Source organism: Vipera ursinii (assembly GCF_947247035.1).
Source record: "Vipera ursinii genome assembly, chromosome: 10".
Lineage (NCBI taxonomy): Eukaryota > Metazoa > Chordata > Lepidosauria > Squamata > Viperidae > Vipera > Vipera ursinii.
The window spans coordinates 15,864,462-15,885,414 of NC_139520.1; the positions used below are offsets into that span (position 1 = coordinate 15,864,462).

Genomic DNA, 20,953 nt, shown 5'->3' on the forward strand with positions numbered 1-20,953 from the left:
AAGTTGGGGGAGCGGAGAAACCCTACGCAGAAGTCTCCCTCCCCCCCCAAAAAAAGCTGTGGATTTTTCCTGAGTGGGTCTCCAAAAGGAAGAGAAGCTTGGAGTGGCTTCCCAGATTGCAGTTGTCCTCTCCTGCGTTTAGAACAGGGGTAGGCAGCCTTGGCTCTTTTATGACTCGGGGACTTCAACTCCCAGAATTCCTGAGCCAGCATAGGGAACTGTGGCCCCTTCATGACTCAGGGACTTCAACTCCCAGAATTCCTGAGCCAGCATAGGGAACTGTGGCCCCTTCATGACTCAGGGACTTCAACTCCCAGAATTCCTGAGCCAGCATAGGGAACTGTGGCCCCTTCACGACTCGGGGACTTCAACTCCCAGAATTCCTGAGCCAGCATAGGGAACTGTGGCCCCTTCATGACTCGGGGACTTCAACTCCCAGAATTCCTGAGCCAGCATAGGGAACTGTGGCCCCTTCATGACTCGGGGACTTCAACTCCCAGAATTCCTGAGCCAACATGGCTCAGCTTGGAAACCTCTCCCTTTCTCCTCAGTGTGGCTGGCTCAGGAATTCTGGGAGTTGAAGTCCACGAGTCATAAAAGAGCCAAGGTGGCCTACCCCTGGTTTAGAACATCCCCTGTGTAGTTAGGGTTGATCCTTAATCTGATCTCAACCAACTGCGGAGATGTCCTTGATAACCTCAAGTAGACATTAACTTTCAGAGTTGATGAAAGGAGGAGGAGAAAGGAGAATCTAGACCAAGAATCAGAAGTGGTGTCCTCTCCACCTCTTCTCTTTTTCCCCCTGACAGTCAGAACAATGAATCAGTGGAACAGCTTGCCTCCAGAAGTTGTGGGTGCTCCAACACTGGAGGTTTTTAAGAAGAGGTTGGAGAAACCGTTTGTCTGAAATGGCATAGGGTTTCCTACCTAACCAGGGGGTTGGACTAGGAGACCTCCAAGGCCCCTTCCAACTTTGTTATTCTCCATTCCCAACTGTGAACACGGAAAAAGTCAAAACTAAGCATGACACGGAATGGGGGAAACACCATTCCCCCAACCTCTAAAGTCAATGCTAGGGAAGATACTAAATTGGTTTGAAATAGTTTCTGAGGGGTTCCCCCCCTCCCCGAAAGACCAAAATATTTTTGAGGGAACTAGCTGCTTCAAGAAATGGGAGGTTGTTAAGGAATGACTAGAAGTCTGCTGAGAGCGTTCAAAAGATTTGTGGCTTTTATCCCTCCTTGATGAAATGTCTTTCTCTAATGTAAATCTTCGACGTTGTCACAGTGTCAAAATCAATTTCCAAAGCCTGCCTATTTGCAAGCAATATTTCAACCTGGTTTCATTTTTCATCAGCTGATTTCCACTTATTGTACGTTTGTTGACTTTAGCCTTACTGGAAGAGAGCACATTTTTTTTTTTGAATTCTTATTCTTCTTTTGCTCCGGTTTTATTTAAAAAGCCATTTTTTTAACGCCCTGCGTGTGTTTTTTTAATTGTACAATGGAATTCATGACAAAATGATTAGATATTTCAAACACTGAAAGCTCAGGTAGATTAGCCAGTTTAAATATTAGAACTGGGGAAAAAATATTGCAAGGAACAAGGTTATGAAAATGATAAGTTAATTTAAAAAGTTGTAACAGTGCTCACCGTGATAGGTGCAATCCTCACTGGGAGTACATAGAAAAATTGCATTGATTAAAAGTTGAGGGAAGTTTAGGCTTGTGATTCAGAGACCGTCAAAATCATGTGGCGTAAACAGTGAGTGACACAACCGTATCGCTAACTTAACAATTGCAGGGATTCACTTAAAAACGGTGGCAAGAAAAGTGGTGAGAGGGGGCAAAATTCAACTTAACAACTATCTCGTTTAGCGACAGAAAATGTGGGCTCGGTTGTGGTCATAATTCAAGGACTGCTTGTATAAGAAATCCTCAATTCTCCCCAAGCTAACCCAGTGACTGAACGACGTTCCCCTCTTTTCCTGTCCTCTGGGTGCCCCGCAGCGAGCAGATTATGGGAAATGCTTTCCCATTTAACCCCAAGCGAGAAAGAATTGGGCCTGTGGTTCCTGCAGATTTGCATTCTGGTGCACGCCACGCGGCAGCGGTTTTATGGAACCCTGGGAGAAAAGGGAGGGGGCAACTGCTGGAGAATTTGTTTTTAATTAAGCCATCAGGCTTGATGGGCTATCCCTGCCACGCAGTAAAATCACCCCTAGCGAAGGTTAGGAAAGGCATTTGGTTCCGTTGAGCGGCTTCAAATCACCCCCAGATCGTGATTCGATGATGGTTCCCTGGAGCTAAGAACGCTTTTCTTAAAATTTGTCTTATTGCTTATTGCACGGAAGGAAGAACGGCAAGAAGCAAAGTATTTTTGAGGGTTGAGGAAAAGCAAAGCAGTAGCTGGGGCTAGGGGCACAGGTGGGCACGGTTTTTTTTTAAAGAAATAATTTTAATTAAAAAAATGGGAGGGGAGAGCAATAGGCACAGGTCGAAAGAGCAGCTTCCAAATTCTTTTTTCCTTCCAAGGAGGAGGAAAGTCAGGGCTGGATGGTTGCCTATTTAGCTTGGGGGGGGGGAAGTCCAAAATAAAGCGAGGTCCTAAAATCAGGCACAACTTGCTTAATGATCATATTGCTTAGTGTCGGAAGCGGTTGAGGACCAGCTGTAGATCCACCCTCAGATTCCTTCGTTTGAATCTGGATCTCCGTCTTTAATGCTCCCCCCCATTAGTTCTCGTCCTACCTTTGAGAACTATGGAGGATAAATCCGTACCTTCTTTCTGGTGGCAGCTCTTCCAAGAATTGGAAGATGCCCACTGTTGCTCCTCAACCTTCCTTTCTTTAGGTTAACCGTGCCCAGTTTCTTTAACCATTCTTCATGACATTTAGCCTCCAAGCGAGACTTTCTCAACCTTGGCAGCTTTTAAGATGCGTGGACTGATGGCTGGAGAATTCAGGAACCGTCTTAAAGTTGCCAATGCTGAGGAACATTTACTTCTAAGCTTTTTGCTCTCCTGACTGCTCTCTTTCTTATCTCTAGAGTATTTGGCATACATAAACTGAATCCTAGGTGCTTTCCATTTGGCCAGACCTAAGCAGAATGGGGACACGGTGGCTCAATGGGTTAGGACGCTGAGCTTGTTGATCAGAAGGTCGGCAGTTTGGCAGGTCAAATCCCGAGTGCCGCGTAGCAGAGTGAGCGCCTGTTACTCATCCCAGCTTCTGCCAACCTAGCAGTTCGAAAGCACGTAAAAATGCAAGTAGAAAAATAGGAACCACTACGGTGGGAAGGTAACAGCGTTCCGTACGCCTTGGGCGTCTAGTCATGCCGGCCACATGACCACGGAGACGTCCTCGGACAAGCGCTGGCTCTTCAGCTTTGAAACGGAGATGAGCACCGGCCGCTAGAGTTGGAAACGACTAGCACGCATGTGCGGGGGAACCTTTACCTTTACCTTTTTAGGCAGAATGAAAGATGCAGACTTTACAGGAAAATTGTTATTTCAAAGGTTTCGCCATGTGAAATGAGCCTATTCCTTTGAGAGATTCCAGGAGACGTGGCCCACAACACGTCTCTCTCTCTCTCTCTTTTTTTTAATCATCCCAAGTTCTTCTAGGACTATTTGGGTGACTTGTTTAATTATATGTAAAATTGCCTTATAATATCATTCTGGAACTGGCAGATGAGTTTTAGAGAATGTATGGAGGTGACTTTTCAGGTATGCTCTGCCCCCTTGTGGGAGGAATAAGAACACCCAGGAAGGAGTTTTCCGAAAATTATTAGGCAGGAGACTGGGAAAATCTTAAAAAGACGGTTTTATTATTGGAATCTGAGGTTTGGGGAGAATATAAGTGAACTCAGGCCTGCATCAGTAATAAATGCTGTATGCTGCATAAACCTTGACCAAGCTTCATTCTCATTCCTAATAATGTTGGCGTCTTTTTGCTAATAAATAAATAAATAAATGAAGCAACTGGACTGAGCTATGTGACAGGAATACTTGTTTTGTGGGTTAGATTCTGAATGGCAAAGAGTACTGAAATATGAACGACATAAGTAGTTCTTGACTTATGACTGGTTGCTTAGAGGCCGCTTGAAGTTACGGTGGAACTTGTCCGGAGTACTTATGCCCTGGTTCCAAAGTTGTGAGGGTGACATGACCGCATGTCAGGCACTGGGCAACTGGCCTGCATTTACAGCTGTTCATAGTGTCCCACAGTCACGTGGTGGCGGTGATCTTGATGGTTCTTTGATTGGCAGTTCAGCCAAACAAGCCGCTAGTAAACAACGGCCCAATCGAACAGTCCGTTCTCACCAATACTGGCAGGGCAAGCCACTTGTATATAACCAAACCTCACTCCCTTCTAGCACTGATGATGTTACCTAGTTTGGTAAGGAAACGTCTGCCAGCAAACAACCAAGCTCCAGGAGAACCCGCCGTTCAACCCTGAGCTACAAATATATTCTCTTCTACGGTTGCCGTGATCTGCCTTATCAAATCAACTCGGCAGGAGGTTGAAATTGACCGTCCCTGATTTCTTCCCCCTCCAGGGGGCTGATGGACCAGCTTTGTTTTCAGAAGTCCTACGTTCTTAGTGACTAAAGAAATAATAATAATTAAAAATGGATCCTTCAGTTGATTAGCAAAGGAAAAATACTACTTCTCTCCAACCTGGTATAACCTATTATCAAGAAGAGATAAGTATATATATATTTTCTTTTCTTTTCTTTTTGTAAGCGTTTCGTGAGTTCCTCTCCTCTTTGTGTGGTTCGCTTTGCTCCTTGCTGTTCTATGAAATACGTTCTGCTCGAGCATTTCTCGCAGATTCAGCCTGCTGAAAGCTTCCATTTGCCAAACGCGGCTTCCCCCTCATTAGCACAGGGCTGCAATCAAGCTCTTAATTCCTGGAATAAAATACCACGGAATATGTTATTGGGACTGTTAAACCTTCCATCTGCATTATCTAGGATGGCTCCTTACCTTTTATTCAATGGGTAACCACCATGCCAGCTTTCCTATAAAACCGCCTCTGATGGCTACTGTGGCAGCGGGTAGATGCTCCTCTGAGTAAAATAATCCTCTGTGAGAGAGGCATAACGATCATTTACATTAATTAGGCAGGCACCTAATGGAGTGTTCAAAAGCAGCGATGGCAATGGAATTCTTCTGCAAGGGGTTCCAGCTATCCGGCTTGAATGCTCCAAGGCCATCATTTTTGAAATAAGCCAGTGGACAGCCAACGGGATTAGCCAGGCGAGCAATAAGGAAGCGATGGAAAGAGGACCCTTGTTTTCTCCTGCTTTACGTGATGGGATCCTGTCGTGGTCTCTCTAGAGCAGGGGTGTCAAACTGCCGGCCCACGGGCCGGAGCGTCACAGAGAAACCGCGCCCATCCCATTTTCGGCAATGGGAAAAAGTTCCAATATGTCGCGCGACGTCACGTGACGTCGCGAGTTTGACATGCCTGCTCTAGAGGCTGTGGTCGGGATCTGAATTAATTCCCTTCCAATTCCCATCCTTCTTCAAGTTCAGCCTTCTTACGATGAATTTCTGTGGAGATTCTCAGTCCTCCAGGTCATGGTTGTCCCAAAGGTGCTTTTTCAAAAGGCCACTGGGCTTTGTCTTTCTTTGAAGACATTTTGCTTCTCACCCAAGAAGCTTCTTCAGTTCTGACCGAATGGTGGAAGATGGAAGGCTTCATAGTCCTTGCAGTTTTCCGGTCATTAGTCCTCTTGAGAGCCATTGAGGCCACTTGGAGGTTTGTCTGTGCTCTAAGGGTCATCTAAATAGTGCAAATTGGGTGTGGAACATTCTTGGAACTGCTTCTTATGATGACAATTTTGAGGTGTTCTCTGCTGGACCTGAAGGTCTGGGATAGTGTGAAGTCCAACAGGCTGGAGTCCCTGATTATCCGAGGCCAAAAGCAGTGGGTGAGATGTGCCATCAGAATGGGCAACTACCATATGCCTTGACGGTTGCTGTATGGAGAACTGGGAAGAGACCATGAAATCATCCACTCAACAGCCACAAAGATGCTGTGAAGGAAACCCTGTGCCGTTGTGACATTCAGTCAAGGGAAGTAAAATCTGTGGTTGCTGACAAGACTCTGCTGGTGAGCCCTGTGCTATGAAGCCTCCACCAGCTCTGAAGATGGGCGCCAGATGAAAAAGCATGCATGGCATCATAGAGTAATGCTCACACTTATTTAACAATGGACTTCCACTGCCCCCATCGTGCTAGACTTGGCGCTTTTGTGTCCACAGCTAAAACTGCAAAATAGCATGTCTTCTTTGAACTACTTCAGATGACCACAGATGGCAGCGAAGGATGGATGCGGTACAGAAAGCTTTAGGTCTGCACCCTAGTGGTTGTTGGGAATTTTGCAGCCCCAATTTAGTAGCTGTACCTGAATACTGTTCCACTTTTCCTTGATATGACAATAGCCCTTTCAATCTTCTTCTCCATAGTGGTCAGTCGGATTGGATCCATCTGGGTATTAATGCTCGTCTCTCTCCACTGGAACCATAGTTGTCCTTCTCCATGAGTGTGTACGATCACGTTAGCTAGGAAAGGTGAGAAAAATCTGGGAAATATGTCCTCTTTCTGCTGTGATAAATTGGTTGCATTTCTCTTGGATTCCAGTGGTGCAAACCAAACTTCAGAAGCTATTGAAATCTTGTGACCTAGACAGTGATTGGTTAAAGGATATCTTTGAAGAATAAGCTTCAGAGTGCACGTGTTGGTCATAAATTAAGTTACATATCCATACCTTACTTTGGGTGCCCTTCACAGCCCAATGAAACAGTCCTTACTTTAATTTGGATAGCATCTTCACTAATGATGTTGATTTAAGACAGCCATTAAAGGCCCATAATATTAATTAGCTGGACTCTGCCAATAAAGTTCTATTAGCCCTTCCTATTAAATTAATACGAGAGGCATTTAACAGATGTCCTAATTAGATGTTACATCATGGAATGAAGTAAATCAGAGTCAAGTCATTGTTCAAGGGGAGGTTTGTGCTATACATAGATGATATTATAACCAACATGTATCTACTTTTATTTCCTGCCTTTATTATTTTCTATAAATAACGCAAGGCAGCGAACATATCTAATCTTCCTTCTCCTGTTCCCCAGAATGACCCTGTGAGGTGGCTTGGGTTGAAAAGAGACACTGTTCAAAGGTTACTCAGCCAGCTTTCATGTCTAAGGCAAGACTAGAACTCGCCATCTCCTGCTGATTGGCCCAAGGACACCCAGCTGACTTTCACGCCTAAAGCGGGATTAGCACTCACCAACTCCTGGGTGTAGGAGATGACCAGGCTGAACCCGAGGGAGGGGTCAAATGCGTCATCAGTCTGAAGTCCCTTAAGCTTGCAATAAACCTTTATATTCATTTGAACTGCCTGGATTTCCTCCACTTGACACCTAGCTGCCTTTCAGGCCTAATGTGGGACTAGAATTCCCAGACTACTGATTAAGACTTTCTGGTAACAAAACGAAAACATAAGAGCTTGCCAAAAATAAATAAATAAATAAATTGGTTTGAATGTTTTCAGAATTCTCAAAGGGATCGGTGGTCCCTCCTGCTGGAGACGTTCCCACCAATTTTTCCATCGGGCTGTTTCTTCAGTCCTTCCGACTCTCACCGTTTCTAACCCTGGGGGAAGAGTCAAGAGTTGGGAGGCAAAAGAGCCATTTCTTAGCCTGAATTCTCGTCTTTACATTTGGAGCTTCCACAGGGAGAAATCTGATCTTTCCCTTTGGCCCAAGTTGCATCTTAGTCACAGGGGAAAAAAATAAAATCAAATCTGGCCTTTAGTTTAGTTTTACCGTGTTATGCCTAGAGGCATCTGTCCAGGATATGCGGTAATAAAAACAAAGCATCGTGCAGATGTGTGGGTGGGTGGGTGGGGTGGAAATGAGCATTAAATGGTAGATCAAGTTTATCTTTTTGGCCACAAGGGCTTCCAACCTAATTTAAGGTTTGAAAAGGAACATTTTATGCATGGAGTGCTCTTAACTGCAAAGAAATTCTGTGTTCAGGCATATATTTATTTATAACCCCACCTTGATGAATGCTCTGGTATTCTCTTTCATTTCAATGCCATTGTGCATCCTGTTTTTTTATTAAAAAAAATCGGTATAGTTAATCTTTGAAACACACATGGCCTCTTGAGAATTGTGCTTGCTAAGAGGGATACGCCTTTTCTTTCCTTGACACCAGGAAAAGAAACAATGGAATGAGCTTTGCATTACAAAGCCTGGGATCCAGTGTGGCTTCATAAGCGCCTCTGAAGAGTTGGTTTTTATTCTTCATAGCAGTTTGAGGACCGACCCGGAATTTTATAAGGTTCAGTAGAAGGCTGTGCGCCAGAGATGTTCTAACCTTAGAAAACAGTCTAATTTACATAATCTTTCCCACCCACCCTCCCTTTGGGATAGCCCTCAATACGTTTAGCGGTAAACAGCTAGCTTGCCACAAAACAATGAAAGCGTTTTGGTGGTTTTTTCCCAGAAGCACGGGGAACAGAAACATTTTTTTTTCTTTCCAGGATAAGCTTCAAAACAACCAGTCAAAAATAATTTGGCCAGTGTTGCACATCACTTAAGGGAGACAGCAACAAGCACAGTTGAATCTTGCTATTAAAGCAGTTCTACTTGCTACGTATCTATTTGTCTGTCTGTCTGCCTCTAGCTGCAAGATGGACAATATGTAAATTTAATAACAATTAAATAAAAATCTTTTCATCCATCTGTACATCCATCCATCCATCCATCTCTACATTTATCTCTTTCTGTCTTTTTCCAGCCATCCATTTGTATTATTTATTATTAAATATATTTGCTGCCCATCTTGTTTCAAAGCGACTCCATGGGTCTGTCTTAAACTGCAAGATGGGCAACATGCAAATGTAACAAAAATAAAATCCATCTATGTATCATTTCTATTTCTCTCCCTCTCTCATTCTGTCTCTCTGGCTATCGGTCCTTCTATCTATCTATCTCTATCATCTATCTAGAGCAGCTTAAATGTTACAAGGACAACTGTGCAAAGAAAGAGAATTCAATATAGGCCAGCTGTTGTATAGTGAGAAACTGGACAATACTATAATAATAACAATAACAATAATAATAACAATAATAATAATAATAATAATAATAATAATAATAATAATAATAATAATAATAATAAGTTGGAAGGGACCTTGGAGGTCATCTAGTCCAACCCCCTGCTCAGGCAGGAAACCCTATACCATTTCAGACAAATGGCTGGCCAGTCTCTTCTTAAAAACCTCCAGGGTTGGAGCATTCACCACCTCTGGAGGCAGGTTGTTCCACTGGTTATTTGTTCTCACTGTCAGGAAGTTTCTCCTTAGTTCTAGGTTGCTTCTCTCCTTGAGTAGTTTCCATCCGTTGCTTCTTGTCCTGCTTTCAGGTGCTTTCATTACTGTGTAATGCTTCCCGCTCAAACTTGATCCAACTGTATAACGCTTACTATAAATCAGAAATAGCCAACAACTCTCAGCACGCCGCTGTTTTGGACATTTTTTTTTTAAGTTTTCAAAAATTTTCACTCCATATTGCAAAGAAGAACATTTTAAATAACACAACACAAAATCCAACAAGGCATAAATCTAGAATTACTACTGATAACAATCTGAAAATTGCCAGTCTTTGCCTGTCAGAATCAGTACAAGGAAGAACCCACCTTGGATTTCGTAATTACCCCTGAAGATACAGGGGTAACAATCCTTGCTGGTGCTCTGCTGTTGCTTCTTGTGCTCATTTTCTTCTTCGAAGAAAAGACCGTTTGTGGACTCTCGGAAACTAAACTTTCCAATTTTGCAGAAAAATCATCATCATCATCATCACAGATCCATCGTTCCTTGTCCCTTGAACTTTTTTGCAGAACGCTCACTTGCCCGAAACTGGATCCGGCTTCCATAGATGTAGGACACAAAGCCATCCATTTCTACACTGAAGATATTGTTCCGCTTTGGGATAACTGAAAGAAGACCCAGGAAACGCCTTTTGGTTCAATGATTTGACACAGCGCACAGATCTTACAAGGAACGGACCGAGAAATCTCCGTCTCAGAAAGTTAGAATCAAGAAGCAGCTACTAAACAAATGAAGGCTAAGAAAGAAAGGGAAATGAAGGAGGGATTCAGCAAAGAAGAGAACGTTAATATTCCAACTGGAGTCAGGTCTAGTTTGCAAGAGACATTTAAAGCACTTCATTCTGCTCGACATCAGATTGGGAGTGTGTGTATTCATCAGACGCAGAGAGCGAAAGGTTACTGAACTAAAACGCCATGCAGTATAGGGTTTGGCTACTAGCGAGCAGCTTGGAATAGGTAGAATTCCGCTGAGGGTTACAAGAAATCCTTCAACTGTTTTAGGCAGCGGCGAGACCACAGAAGGAGGTGGGGAAGGAGGAGGAGAAAGAGAAAAAGAGAAAGGAAAAAAGGAAAGAGCTGCAGAAGGGCAGCATTTAAAGGGAGCGTCAATGGATATTTGTATGTTATAAAAGATACAGTTGAATTAATAATAATAATAATAATAATAAGAAGAAGAAGAAGAAGAAGAAGAAGAAGAAAAAGAAAAAGAAGAAGAAGAAGAAGAAGAAGAAGAAGAAGAAGAAGAAGAAGAAGAAGAAGAAGAAGAAGAAGAAGAAGAAGAAGAAGAAGAAGAAGAAGTTGGAAGGGACCTTGGAGGTCATCTAGTCCAACCCCCTGCTAAGGCAGGAAACCCTATACTTAGCTTTATCTTAGTTATATTACTAATTAAGCGGCAGGAGGGGAAGATCCCCTCAAAGTCTTAGAGCACCCCATTCCCACCACTCTCTGCTTCAGATGTTCTCGGTTTAAGTTCTTGATTGCCAACCTCTTATTTTACAAATGTTTTAAGGAAGAAGTTCTTGGGTTCAACGGAACATTCCACCGATCAATTCGGATCTGCCCACTGATCTACCTTTCAGCTGGTCTTCTTTCGTGACAATTTTGAAAACGTATTTCGTCTCCTGGAGGATGATGCCTGTGATGCCGACGTAGGAAGGACATTTGGATTTAGTCACTGAAAGAAAAAAAAAAAAAAGAAGAAGGTCCGACCATTCAAGCTGGATCATCAGTTTAAAGAGTTCCCTGTTGCAATTGCTGTCCTTGAGAGTCCCAGAGCCCAAGACCGTGCATGTGTGCATGGCGGAAAGAATGGAAAACAGAATCATAGCCTTGACAGTGTCTTCAGCGTGGCTGGTTCCAAACCCTCTTTTGCAGGGGTCTTCAAACTTGGCCCTTTGATGACTTGTGGACTTCAACTCCCAGAATTCCTCAGCCAGGCACAGGAATTCTGGGAGTTGAAGTCCACAAGTCATCAAAGGGCCAAGTTTGAAGACCCCTGCTCTTTTGCAACCTTCTGGCAAGCAAAGTCAACGGGGAAGCCAGATTCATTTACAGTGGCGGATTCATTTAGCAGTGGCCTTGGTGGAGCAGTGGGCTAATGCCTCCTTAAGTAACACCAGCTGCCTGCAATTAGTGCAGGTTCGAGTCCCACCAGGCTCAAGGTTGACTCAGCCTTCCATCCTTCCCAGGTAGGTAAAATGAGGACCCAGATTGTTGGGGGCAATTAAGCTGACTTTGTAAAAATGCCGCTTGGGGTGTGTGTGAAAGCCCTAACAAGCAGGCATATACATAGAATGAAGGCTACTGCTAAGCTTGTAAGCCGCCCTGAGTCTTCGGAGAAGGGCGGGATATAAATGGAATTAAAATAAATAAAATAAAAATAAATAAATACTAATTTAACAGCTGTGGTGATTCACTTAACTGTGGCAAGAAATGGGTCAAAACTCACTTAACAGCTGTCTCCCTTAGCAATGAAAATGTTGGGACTCAATTGTAGCTGCAAGTCAAGGGCTAACTGTAATGGAGAACAGGTTTATCTTCAGCCTGGCACATCCTTTGAGACCCCAGAAAAAGAACTACTGCCCTATCAACCTTTCTCAAGGTTTGACCCAACCTTTGCCCTCTTCACTCTCGTAAAACTGAAGTTCTAAGATACCTGCAGATATATTAACCCCGGGGTAGCGAAAAACAACGAACAGGAAGGACTTTTCACTCTTCTCAGTGGTAAAACACCTGATCATCAATGAAACTGACATGCAGGTCAGACAAAAGAGACTTCTTCATACAGTGTGCAATTATTATTTTTTTAAAAAATCCACTATGTAAATTAAGGGGAGGCAAATGTGATTTAAATTTTTTGAGTAGTGCAAGTTTCAATAATAAAAAAAAGACATGAGAAGCGAGCAAAAATACCTGTCACAAGCGCTCCATGGAAATCTGCTTTAAGTAATTTGGTTTGAATCATCTGTGGCTGTCTGCAAAACGCATAGAACTATATTAGAATTCTTCCAGGAAGTTAAACAAAAAGAGGGTAAGATGACAAGGTATAATTTTGAAACTTTGTTATACCGCTCACCGCAAACAACTAAACAAGATGCTATTTTCACCTGAAAATACGGCAGTGATCACAATACTGATTAAATACAGAGCACAAACCCAACTCAGTGACCAAATAAACAGTGCCTGGCTTTGCAAACTATTTTAGGTCAGATTCTAATTTAAGAGGTTCCAGGTTTAAACATTCATCTATATAACATAGTTTTATACGCAAATCTAAGATGCAACTCTTCCCCATAAGCTAGGTTTTCATGTAAAAGACTTAAGGAAGCATTCACACAGACCAGGGTTTTTAAAACTGTGTTTCGCAAAAAGCGAGGTTCCATAAGACTGCCTTCTCTCAAATATAGCCAGGTCTGTAGAGCTTTAAGTCTTTAACAGACACTCCAGGAAAGTGTGTGTGTGTGTGTGTGTGTGTGTGTGTGTGTGTGTGTGTGTTCTAAAGTTGTTCAATGGCCATCTTTTCAAACTTTAAATTTTTTGGAAAACTTCACAAGTTTTCTTTCTCAAGCTGTGAACAATTCTAGAATGCCAGTTCCACCTGGTCTTCTTTAAAGGTTTTCCACTAGGGGAGAAATCACCAGCCTTCTGAGGGATGGCCTCGATCACCACTAAGTATGCAACAGTTTGCCAAAAAAAGAAAAAGAAAAAAGAATGAATTAAGAGAACTTACGCATCAGGTTTCAATCCGTTGCAGAGTTCTCTAACGTATTGTTTCCAAAGCTCATGCAATGGTATAAATAGCTCATATCTGCAGAATAAGCAAAAAAACAAGGACCACATGCAACAATTGTCCAGGGCTTCTATAAAGTATTTCATCGGAAGGAAGTTTGTTCCTGGTTTTAACAACAACTAGCCCTTGACTTATAAACCATTCTTTAAGTGAACTTCAGAGTCACAATGGCACTGCGAAAGGTGACTTATGGCTGATCTCCACAGTCTGGTAATTAAAGTTACTAATGGCAGCTTTTAACTTTCCTTTGAAAATTTAGGCTGCTTGACACCTCTGTGAAAATTGAGCTAATTATCTGCTAATGATGCTTCTGGATTCCTTTTCTTTCTTCTATTGGATCCCACCTGCTCCCTGCAGTGTGGACTGTTAGGAGGGGGCTCAATCCACAGTGATAGACTTTCAGCCTCTTCTTCCTTTGAATCTTTTCAAACAAAGCAAAACTAGCCAGGGCTTTAAAAGAAGGCAGCTTAAAGTAATAATTAAAAAAAATAATAATATATGACCTACTGCCCTCTAGTGGTGAACTACTATCATTCCAGAAAATAACCAAAAAAAAAGAGCCGTTAGAATAGGGGTGTCAAACTCAATTTCATTGAGGGCAGCATCAGCATTGCGGTTGCCCTCAGGGGGCCGGGTGGGTATGGCCAGGGTGGGCGTGGCCTACTGGGTGGGTGTGGCTAGAGTGGGTGTGGCCTACTGGGTGGGCATGGCCAGCTCTACATCGTTCGCATCAAGGGTGCCTATGGGGGCCTGGACAGGAGTGGGACAGATCTGAGGGTCTCTGGCAGAAGGAGGGTCTCTGGGCCAGGGCCAAGGCAGTGGGGGCCGTTCCCTCACTGTTTCCAGGGTGGCTTCGCGGGCCACGTGAAACCACTTCGCGGGCCGGATCCGGTCCCCGGGCCTTGTGTTTGACATGTCTGCGTTAGAAGATTAGGGGTAATGCCAGAAAACTGCTGGACAGAGGTGTTGCAATATTTGGATACAAAGTGGTCAGAAGATTTTAAGAGCCCGCAAAGGCATCCTCACGTATGGGGTGGTGCATTTGTTTAGCCTCACTCTCGTGAGGGGCCTGGTATAACAACATGCGAGAATGACCTTGGGAGACGGGGAAAAGCCAGGGGGGAAAATGGCTGGATAAGAGGCAGCTTACCTGGTAGAAGGAACAGGTACAAGGAACTTTCCATAGCTTCTTGGACTGCAAAGGTGAGTTGGGGACAGAGGTACCTTCAGACTTGCAAGATTCTGTTAATGGGACCTGACGAAAAAGTAGAACTAGTTCTTCAGGGCGTGCTTCCTGTCTGGACTACCTGCCAAATCTGTCAATCGTGCAAGTCTGAAAATACGTTTTTTCCTGGTCTCCCTTACAGCCCAAGAATCTAGGCAGGATCTCTTCTGAGACCTTTGCCATGCCTGGTTTTTTTCCCCCCTGTGGGCTCAGCTGCCTCTTATCTGATCATCTTCCTGCCTGTAGCTCTTCTTCCTGTCTCTCAAAGTCATTCCCACTTACCATTACGGCCGGGTCCCTGCCCTTGCAGTCCCAGTGGGCATCTATCATTCAATCCCTCAATCATCATCAAACACCCAATTATCCCAACCCTGCAGGAGAACCAGACTGCCTTCCTCACCTCTGCTGTTCTGGAGGAATCTCAAAGAGACGCATTTCTCGCCTCTGTTTGGCTGATAATCCTCTCCCACGCTTGACTCTCTGCCGGGCCCTCCTCTGGCGGGGGTGCTCAAGGACAACGGCTTTCCGGTTTAAATGTTTCTCAATGTCCTCCTGGCTCTTCCGGGGCATGCTGCGCTTCAGAAAGGCTTTAACAAAGGCCTCAGCCTTGTTGGATCCTTGTGGCTGAGAAAGAGAAAAAAAAGAGGCATCTTGAATAAAGTTCAGATTCTAATTTGGAGGTTATTCTTTACCCTATGGAAATATTTTATTTATTAGATTTGTTAAGGCTGCTAACTCCAAGAAGACTCCAGGCTGTGAACTGAATAATAGGTCCAATATTACCATTTTTTTCCTATTAACAACCCGGTAGTCCCTTGCATCAGGGTGGTGTCTGGATGACTGAAGGGATAATGAGCCTTTACTGGCTGGATGCCCTTCCTGACGCCTATTTGGAGTTCTCAGCACACTCATTCTGCCCAAAGGCAGAAATATCTGTCACTGCCTAGGATCGAACTCACAGCCTCCTAATTATGAAAAATACAAACCAAATGTATTATCCACTATTTCTGAGCCCAGGGTCATGTATTGACACTGGACGACTGTATAAATTGAACTAATAAATAATATAGAAATACCTGAAGGTTCAAAAGTTTTGCTGTCGCCTCGGGCAGCTGCTTATATAATACCTCTGGAAAATAAAATTATAGAGATTATGTTAAGACAAAGCTTTTATATCATTTCAGAGATTTGCCCATCTTTCTCCAGGAGACGTTTGAAATTATGAAACAACACAGACCTAAACCATGTTGCTATAAAGACAGAACAGTTGGGGAACATTAGATCTTTGCTCTTATGGCATATGATGTCCAATAAACCAACCAGGTTGTATTTTATGCTGGATTTTTCAAGATGAGGCACGCGGGCCAAAGCCAACTCATAATATGTATTTTGTTACAGGCCTAAGTTGATTGTTTTTGTAGAAAGATGTTTCCTGCCACATATGCATGTTTGTTTTTGTAGGTTGCAGCATGAAACTGATGATGTTACCTAGTCTGGGTAATGAAACATCTGCAAGAAAAGAAGCAAGCTCAGAGAGCAACTCAGGACCCATCATGCCAACTACAAATATTCTCCTTTATTAGCCACATGAAACACCAAATACTTTTTTAAAAGGCCAAACAAAACAAGCAAAGAAGGCAACTTTATTGTTTGAGTTAAAAAGTTGCCAAAAAAGGGAACTTGCAAAATTGTAGCAAACAAGAAACTCAACTGAAAAAATGACTATTGCTAATTTCCTAGTAGTTCCTTCTCTCTTTTTACACTCAATACGTCCAGGAGCATTCAGAAGATGATGGTTTTATCCATAGTAATCATCAATAGGCTAATCGTTCCACCCAAACCTTCTTTCTTTCTTTCTTTCTTACGTTTTTATACCTCCCGCCTCTTCTACAAGGTGACTCTTTGCCCCCTTACAGCTACACTTAAATCTTCCCCTTCCTTTGGAGGATTTCAAATAAATTGAGCTCTCTAAATGTCTTAAGGGATGCGGTGGCTCAGTGGGTTAGGACGCTGAGCTTGTCGATCAGATGGTCGGCAGTTTGGCGGGTCAAATCCCGAGTGCCGCATAACAGAGTGAGCGCCTGTTACTCGTCCCAGCTTCTGCTAACCTAGCAGTTCGAAAGCACGTAAAAATGCAAGTAGAAAAATAGGGACCACTACGGTGGGAAGGTAACAGCGTTCCGTGCGCCTTTGGCGTCTAGTCCTGCCGGCCACATGACCACGGAGACGTCCTCGGACAAGCGCTGGCTCTTCGGCTTTGAAATGGAGATGAGCACCGGTCCCTAGAGTTGGAAACGACTAGCATGCATGTGTGGGGGAACCTTTACCTTTAAATGTCTTAGTTGCAATAAACCTGAGGGATGCAACACAAAGTGGTTGTTTTTCAGGCTTGCAAGCCACAGCAACCCTCTTTAGAAGCCAAGCTGGACTCCTCCTCATATAGGTAAATGCCCAAACTGCACATAATACAGGTAACTGTATTACAACAGTTTGTTTAGTGACTATTCAAAGTTACAGCAGCACCGGAAAATGTGACTTATGACTCTTTTTCATAGTTATGACCATGGTCACGTCATCAAAATTGAGATGCTTGGCGACGGGTTCATACCTATGACCATTTCTGGGTCCCAAGGTCATATGATCCCCTTTTGCGACCTACTGACGAGCAAACTCAATTAAGGAAGCCAGACTCACTCAACAACCAGGCTAGTAACTTAACAATTGCAGCGATTCACTTAACAACTGTGGCAAAAAAGTTATAACATGGGGCAAAACTCACTTAGCAAATGTCTCACTTAACAGTTTTGCTGTTAACAACAGCATATGGTTGTTTATGATTGTTTCTACTTTTATACCTTGTATTTAGCTCTGGGAAGTCGGGGACGGGGAGGGGGGAAGGGGAGGGGGGGAGGGTTGGGTAGGGCTGGGAAGGGGGTGGGTGGGGAGGGGTTGTTAAAGATAAAATGTATTGAAAAACTTTTCAATAAAAAAAAACAGTTTTGGGCTCAATTGTGATCTGCCTATACAAAAACAGTACAAAAATGTTTCTCCCCCTCTTTCTTCTGAGTTTAGCCTACAGCCGTGGGGGTTTTCAAGGGTTTCCCATCCCGGTGCAAACAGTCTGGTTTTCCAGTCCCAGGCGGCGCCCTCTTTCAGACCAAACACGTGCCTGGATTCCCTTATTGCTAGTTCTCCCCTAATTTTTCCTTCCTGCTTAATTAGCCCCTGGAAAGAATCTGGTTTTAAAAGTTTTATTTGCAAAATCAATAAAGTCGGATTGAGACTCCTTAACTAGGGGGCAAAAAAACTACAACAACCCCCACCCACTCCTGGATCAGCCCGGTAACCCTCTTTGCCTCACTCCACTCCACTTCCCCAAAAAGCGCTTTGTAAACCCAAATCGGAGTCACTTCGGATTAAGCGCTACCTTCCCCCCCCCCCCTCTGACCACGCCCGGCACAGAGCGGAACAGGCCACGAGTTCAGGCTCTCGAAAGACTTACTCTCCATCTCCGGCAAAATTTATCCTAAAAGGCGAAAAGGCGCAAATCAGCCCAGTCTGGAGAGACTCCCGCGCCTGTCTTCTTTCACGAAGTAAATGAAAGGCGCATGCGTGGCCGCCGCTCTCAGATAGGCTTAGAGGGGGAGAGGCGGAGACGGGAAAACCGCCAATAAGAACAAAGTGCGGAGCGAGCGAATGACAGTACGTTGTAGAGCTAGAAAGAGGGGCGGGGTGGGCTCACGCTGACTCAGGAATTCTGGGAGTCGAAGTCCGCAAGTCATAAGAGAGCCCTCGTTCCCTATCCCTGTTCGAAAGATAGAAGTGCGCATGCGTAAATGGGCCACCCGTTTCCCCCCCCCACATACGGTAATTCGCTCGCTCCGCACTTTGTTCTTATTGGCGGTTTTCTTGCCTCCGCCTCTCCCCCTCTAAGCCTATCTGAGAGCGGCGGCCACGCATGCGCCTTTCATTTACTTCGTGAAGAGGACGGGCGCGGGGTGGGGGGCCTTCAGCCGTACCTGATTGCGGCTTTTGGCGTTTTAGGATAAATGTTGCCGGAGATGGAGAGTAAGTCTTTCGAGGGCGTGAATTCGTGGCCTCTCCCTTTCTGTGGCCAGTGGGAGTTGAAGTCCAGAAGTCATAAAGGGATCATGGTTCCCCACCTCAACGTTGGCTGGGGAATTCTGGGAATTGAAGTCCACAGTCTTAATAAGTTGGGCAAGGTTTGAGAAACGCCGCCTTGCAGCCCTCGTCCTTCGTTGCAAAGATGGCATTGCATTTTAAGTCTGTAGGAAAGCCTGTGGGGGAGGGGCATCTCTGTGCAACTCTCCCTCCCATTGCTACATAGAAATCTGGGCAAATTTGCATGTTTAAAAATGACTCAGTAGTACATTTGCAAGTCTTTTTGGCTTGCGTGCGTAAATGGAAAAAAAGACATGGAAAGAAATGAAAGTGACTTATTTAGGTTATTTGTGTTGGTGGTACAATGTTTGCCAGGATCATTCTCTCTTGCTCTTTCTCCCTCAGTTGAAAGCTTTATGATAGAATTCTTGCTGAAATATTGACTGAACCAAATGAAAGGTGGTGGTGGGGGGAAAGGAGCTTTGCTTGGAATAATTTTAATGCTAGTGAACAACAGGTTGATCTCGGAACGACTCCTAGCTTGAGTTTTCACTGGGGAATTCTGGGAGTTGAAGTCCACGTGTCTTAAAAGTAGCCCAGGCTGAAGAATACTGTCCTAAACTTCCCCTTCCTATATTTTGGGAAAAAAACAGACATTGAAAAACAACACTGCAGTATTGTCCCTCTAAACAACTGCAGTTCTCTGCCGCCGATGCACATCTAGCTTTTTTTAATGATTGGCGCATGCATATCTGTTCAGGTAAGGAATGCAAAGGACTGGAAAGTGCTCAGAAGTGATTTCATGATTTCTGCACTTTTTTATTTTTTATTTTTTGTAAGGCCTGTCTGCTAGGGAAAACATTTCCTACAGTGCCTGCAGCAAAATATTGCAGCAAGAAGTACCTCTGAGTAGGCTGGCACCCAGCTAGCCAGTTATAAGATGGGCAGTTAAAAAGTATGAAATATAAACAAACGAACAAATACTAAAAACAAAGAAGAAAAAGTATATTAAAAAAAGAAAAAAAGTGCTAGATACAAATAAGGAAAAATAAAATCAAACAAATCTGATCTTTAGATCAGATACCAGCAAGCTTTTATCATCTCTCTCCCTTTAAAATTGCATTATATAGTTCTTTCTTTCCCATAGTCAATCCGTTTTAATCAGCGAGTCCAGAAATCAGTACAGCTAGTCCTCAACTTATTTATTTATTGTTTAGTGACCGTTCAAAGTTACAACGGCACTGGAAAAAAGTGACTTATGACCATTTTTCACATTTATGACCGTTGCAGTATGCCCATGATGTACATTCGGAATAGTTTATTTTATTTATTTATTTTTATTACATTTATATCCCGCCCTTCTCCGAAGACTCAGGGCGGCTTACAAGCTTAGCAGTAGCCTTCACTCTATGTATATGCCTGCTTATTAGGGCTTTCGCGCCCCCCCCAAGCGGCATTATTACAAAGTCAGCTTATCGCCCCCAACAATCTGGGTCCTCATTTTACCTACCTGGGAAGGATGGAAGGCTGAGTCAACCTTGAGCCTGGTGGGACTCGAACCTGCACTGATTGCAGGCAGCTGGTGTTACTTAAGGAGGCATCAGCCCACTGCTCCACCAAGGCTCTGAGTCAGTTGACAACTGACTCAGATTTATGACGGCTGCAGTGTCTCGGGGTCACGTGATCCCCTTTTGAGACTTTCTGACAAGCAAAGTCAAGGGGGGAAGCCAGATTCTCTGAAGAAGCATGTTGCTAATTTAACAACTGCAGGGATTCACTTAACAAACGTGGCAAGGAAAGTCGTAAAACGGGGCAAAGCTCACTTAACAAATTTCACACTTAGCAACATAAATTCTGGGCTCAGTTGTGGCCGTAGGTTGAGGGGTACCTGCAGTTCATTTTTATCATTCTCAGCAAAGAGTCTATAAAAAGTACTTTCCAATTAAAGTACTTATTGATTTATCTTAAATCAAGCAAATCCGTTTTGTCATTTCTGCAAATTCTGTATCTGAACAGGTTCCACCTGTCTTCTCCAGCCTTTGTTTGATTTCTTCTAGGTCCAGAAGGAAGTATTGGTTAATTTTCTCCAAACTAACCCATGGAGAAGACTGGATTTTATTGTCATACGAGAGGTCAGACCGCTCCACTTTTAAATCTCTTTCAGAATTCTGTGCCACGATTTGCTGCTCTCCACCCCCCCCCAAAAAAAATCTGCAATCTATTCATTCCCTTTCCTTTTAATTCGATCTAACCCCTCGAATGGCTGCCTCCGTTAAAGAACAGCAGCATTTTTCATGAATGGAAAATCAAGATAAGTGAGATTGGTCTTTGGAGTCATATGAGTGCTCCTTCATTGGATTTATGTCATAATTTGTGAAGCATTTAAGGCATTAGCAGTCAAA

The 20,953-nt window shown here is 43.7% G+C and overlaps 1 protein-coding gene across 1 annotated transcript; it reads right to left on the reverse strand.

The window, feature by feature from the left end:
* Window positions 1–9,556: 9,556 nt before the first annotated feature.
* On the reverse strand, window positions 9,557–18,006 carry POP4 (POP4 homolog, ribonuclease P/MRP subunit). The gene is made up of 7 exons (XM_083370478.1): window positions 17,932–18,006; window positions 15,506–15,558; window positions 14,830–15,053; window positions 13,145–13,222; window positions 12,328–12,389; window positions 10,988–11,089; window positions 9,557–10,020 (listed from the first exon to the last, which is right to left on the reverse strand). Exons 1-7 carry the CDS (start codon window positions 17,936–17,938, stop codon window positions 9,884–9,886), a joined length of 663 nt encoding a protein of 220 aa, XP_083226604.1. The 5' UTR covers window positions 17,939–18,006; the 3' UTR covers window positions 9,557–9,883.
* Window positions 18,007–20,953: the final 2,947 nt, after the last annotated feature.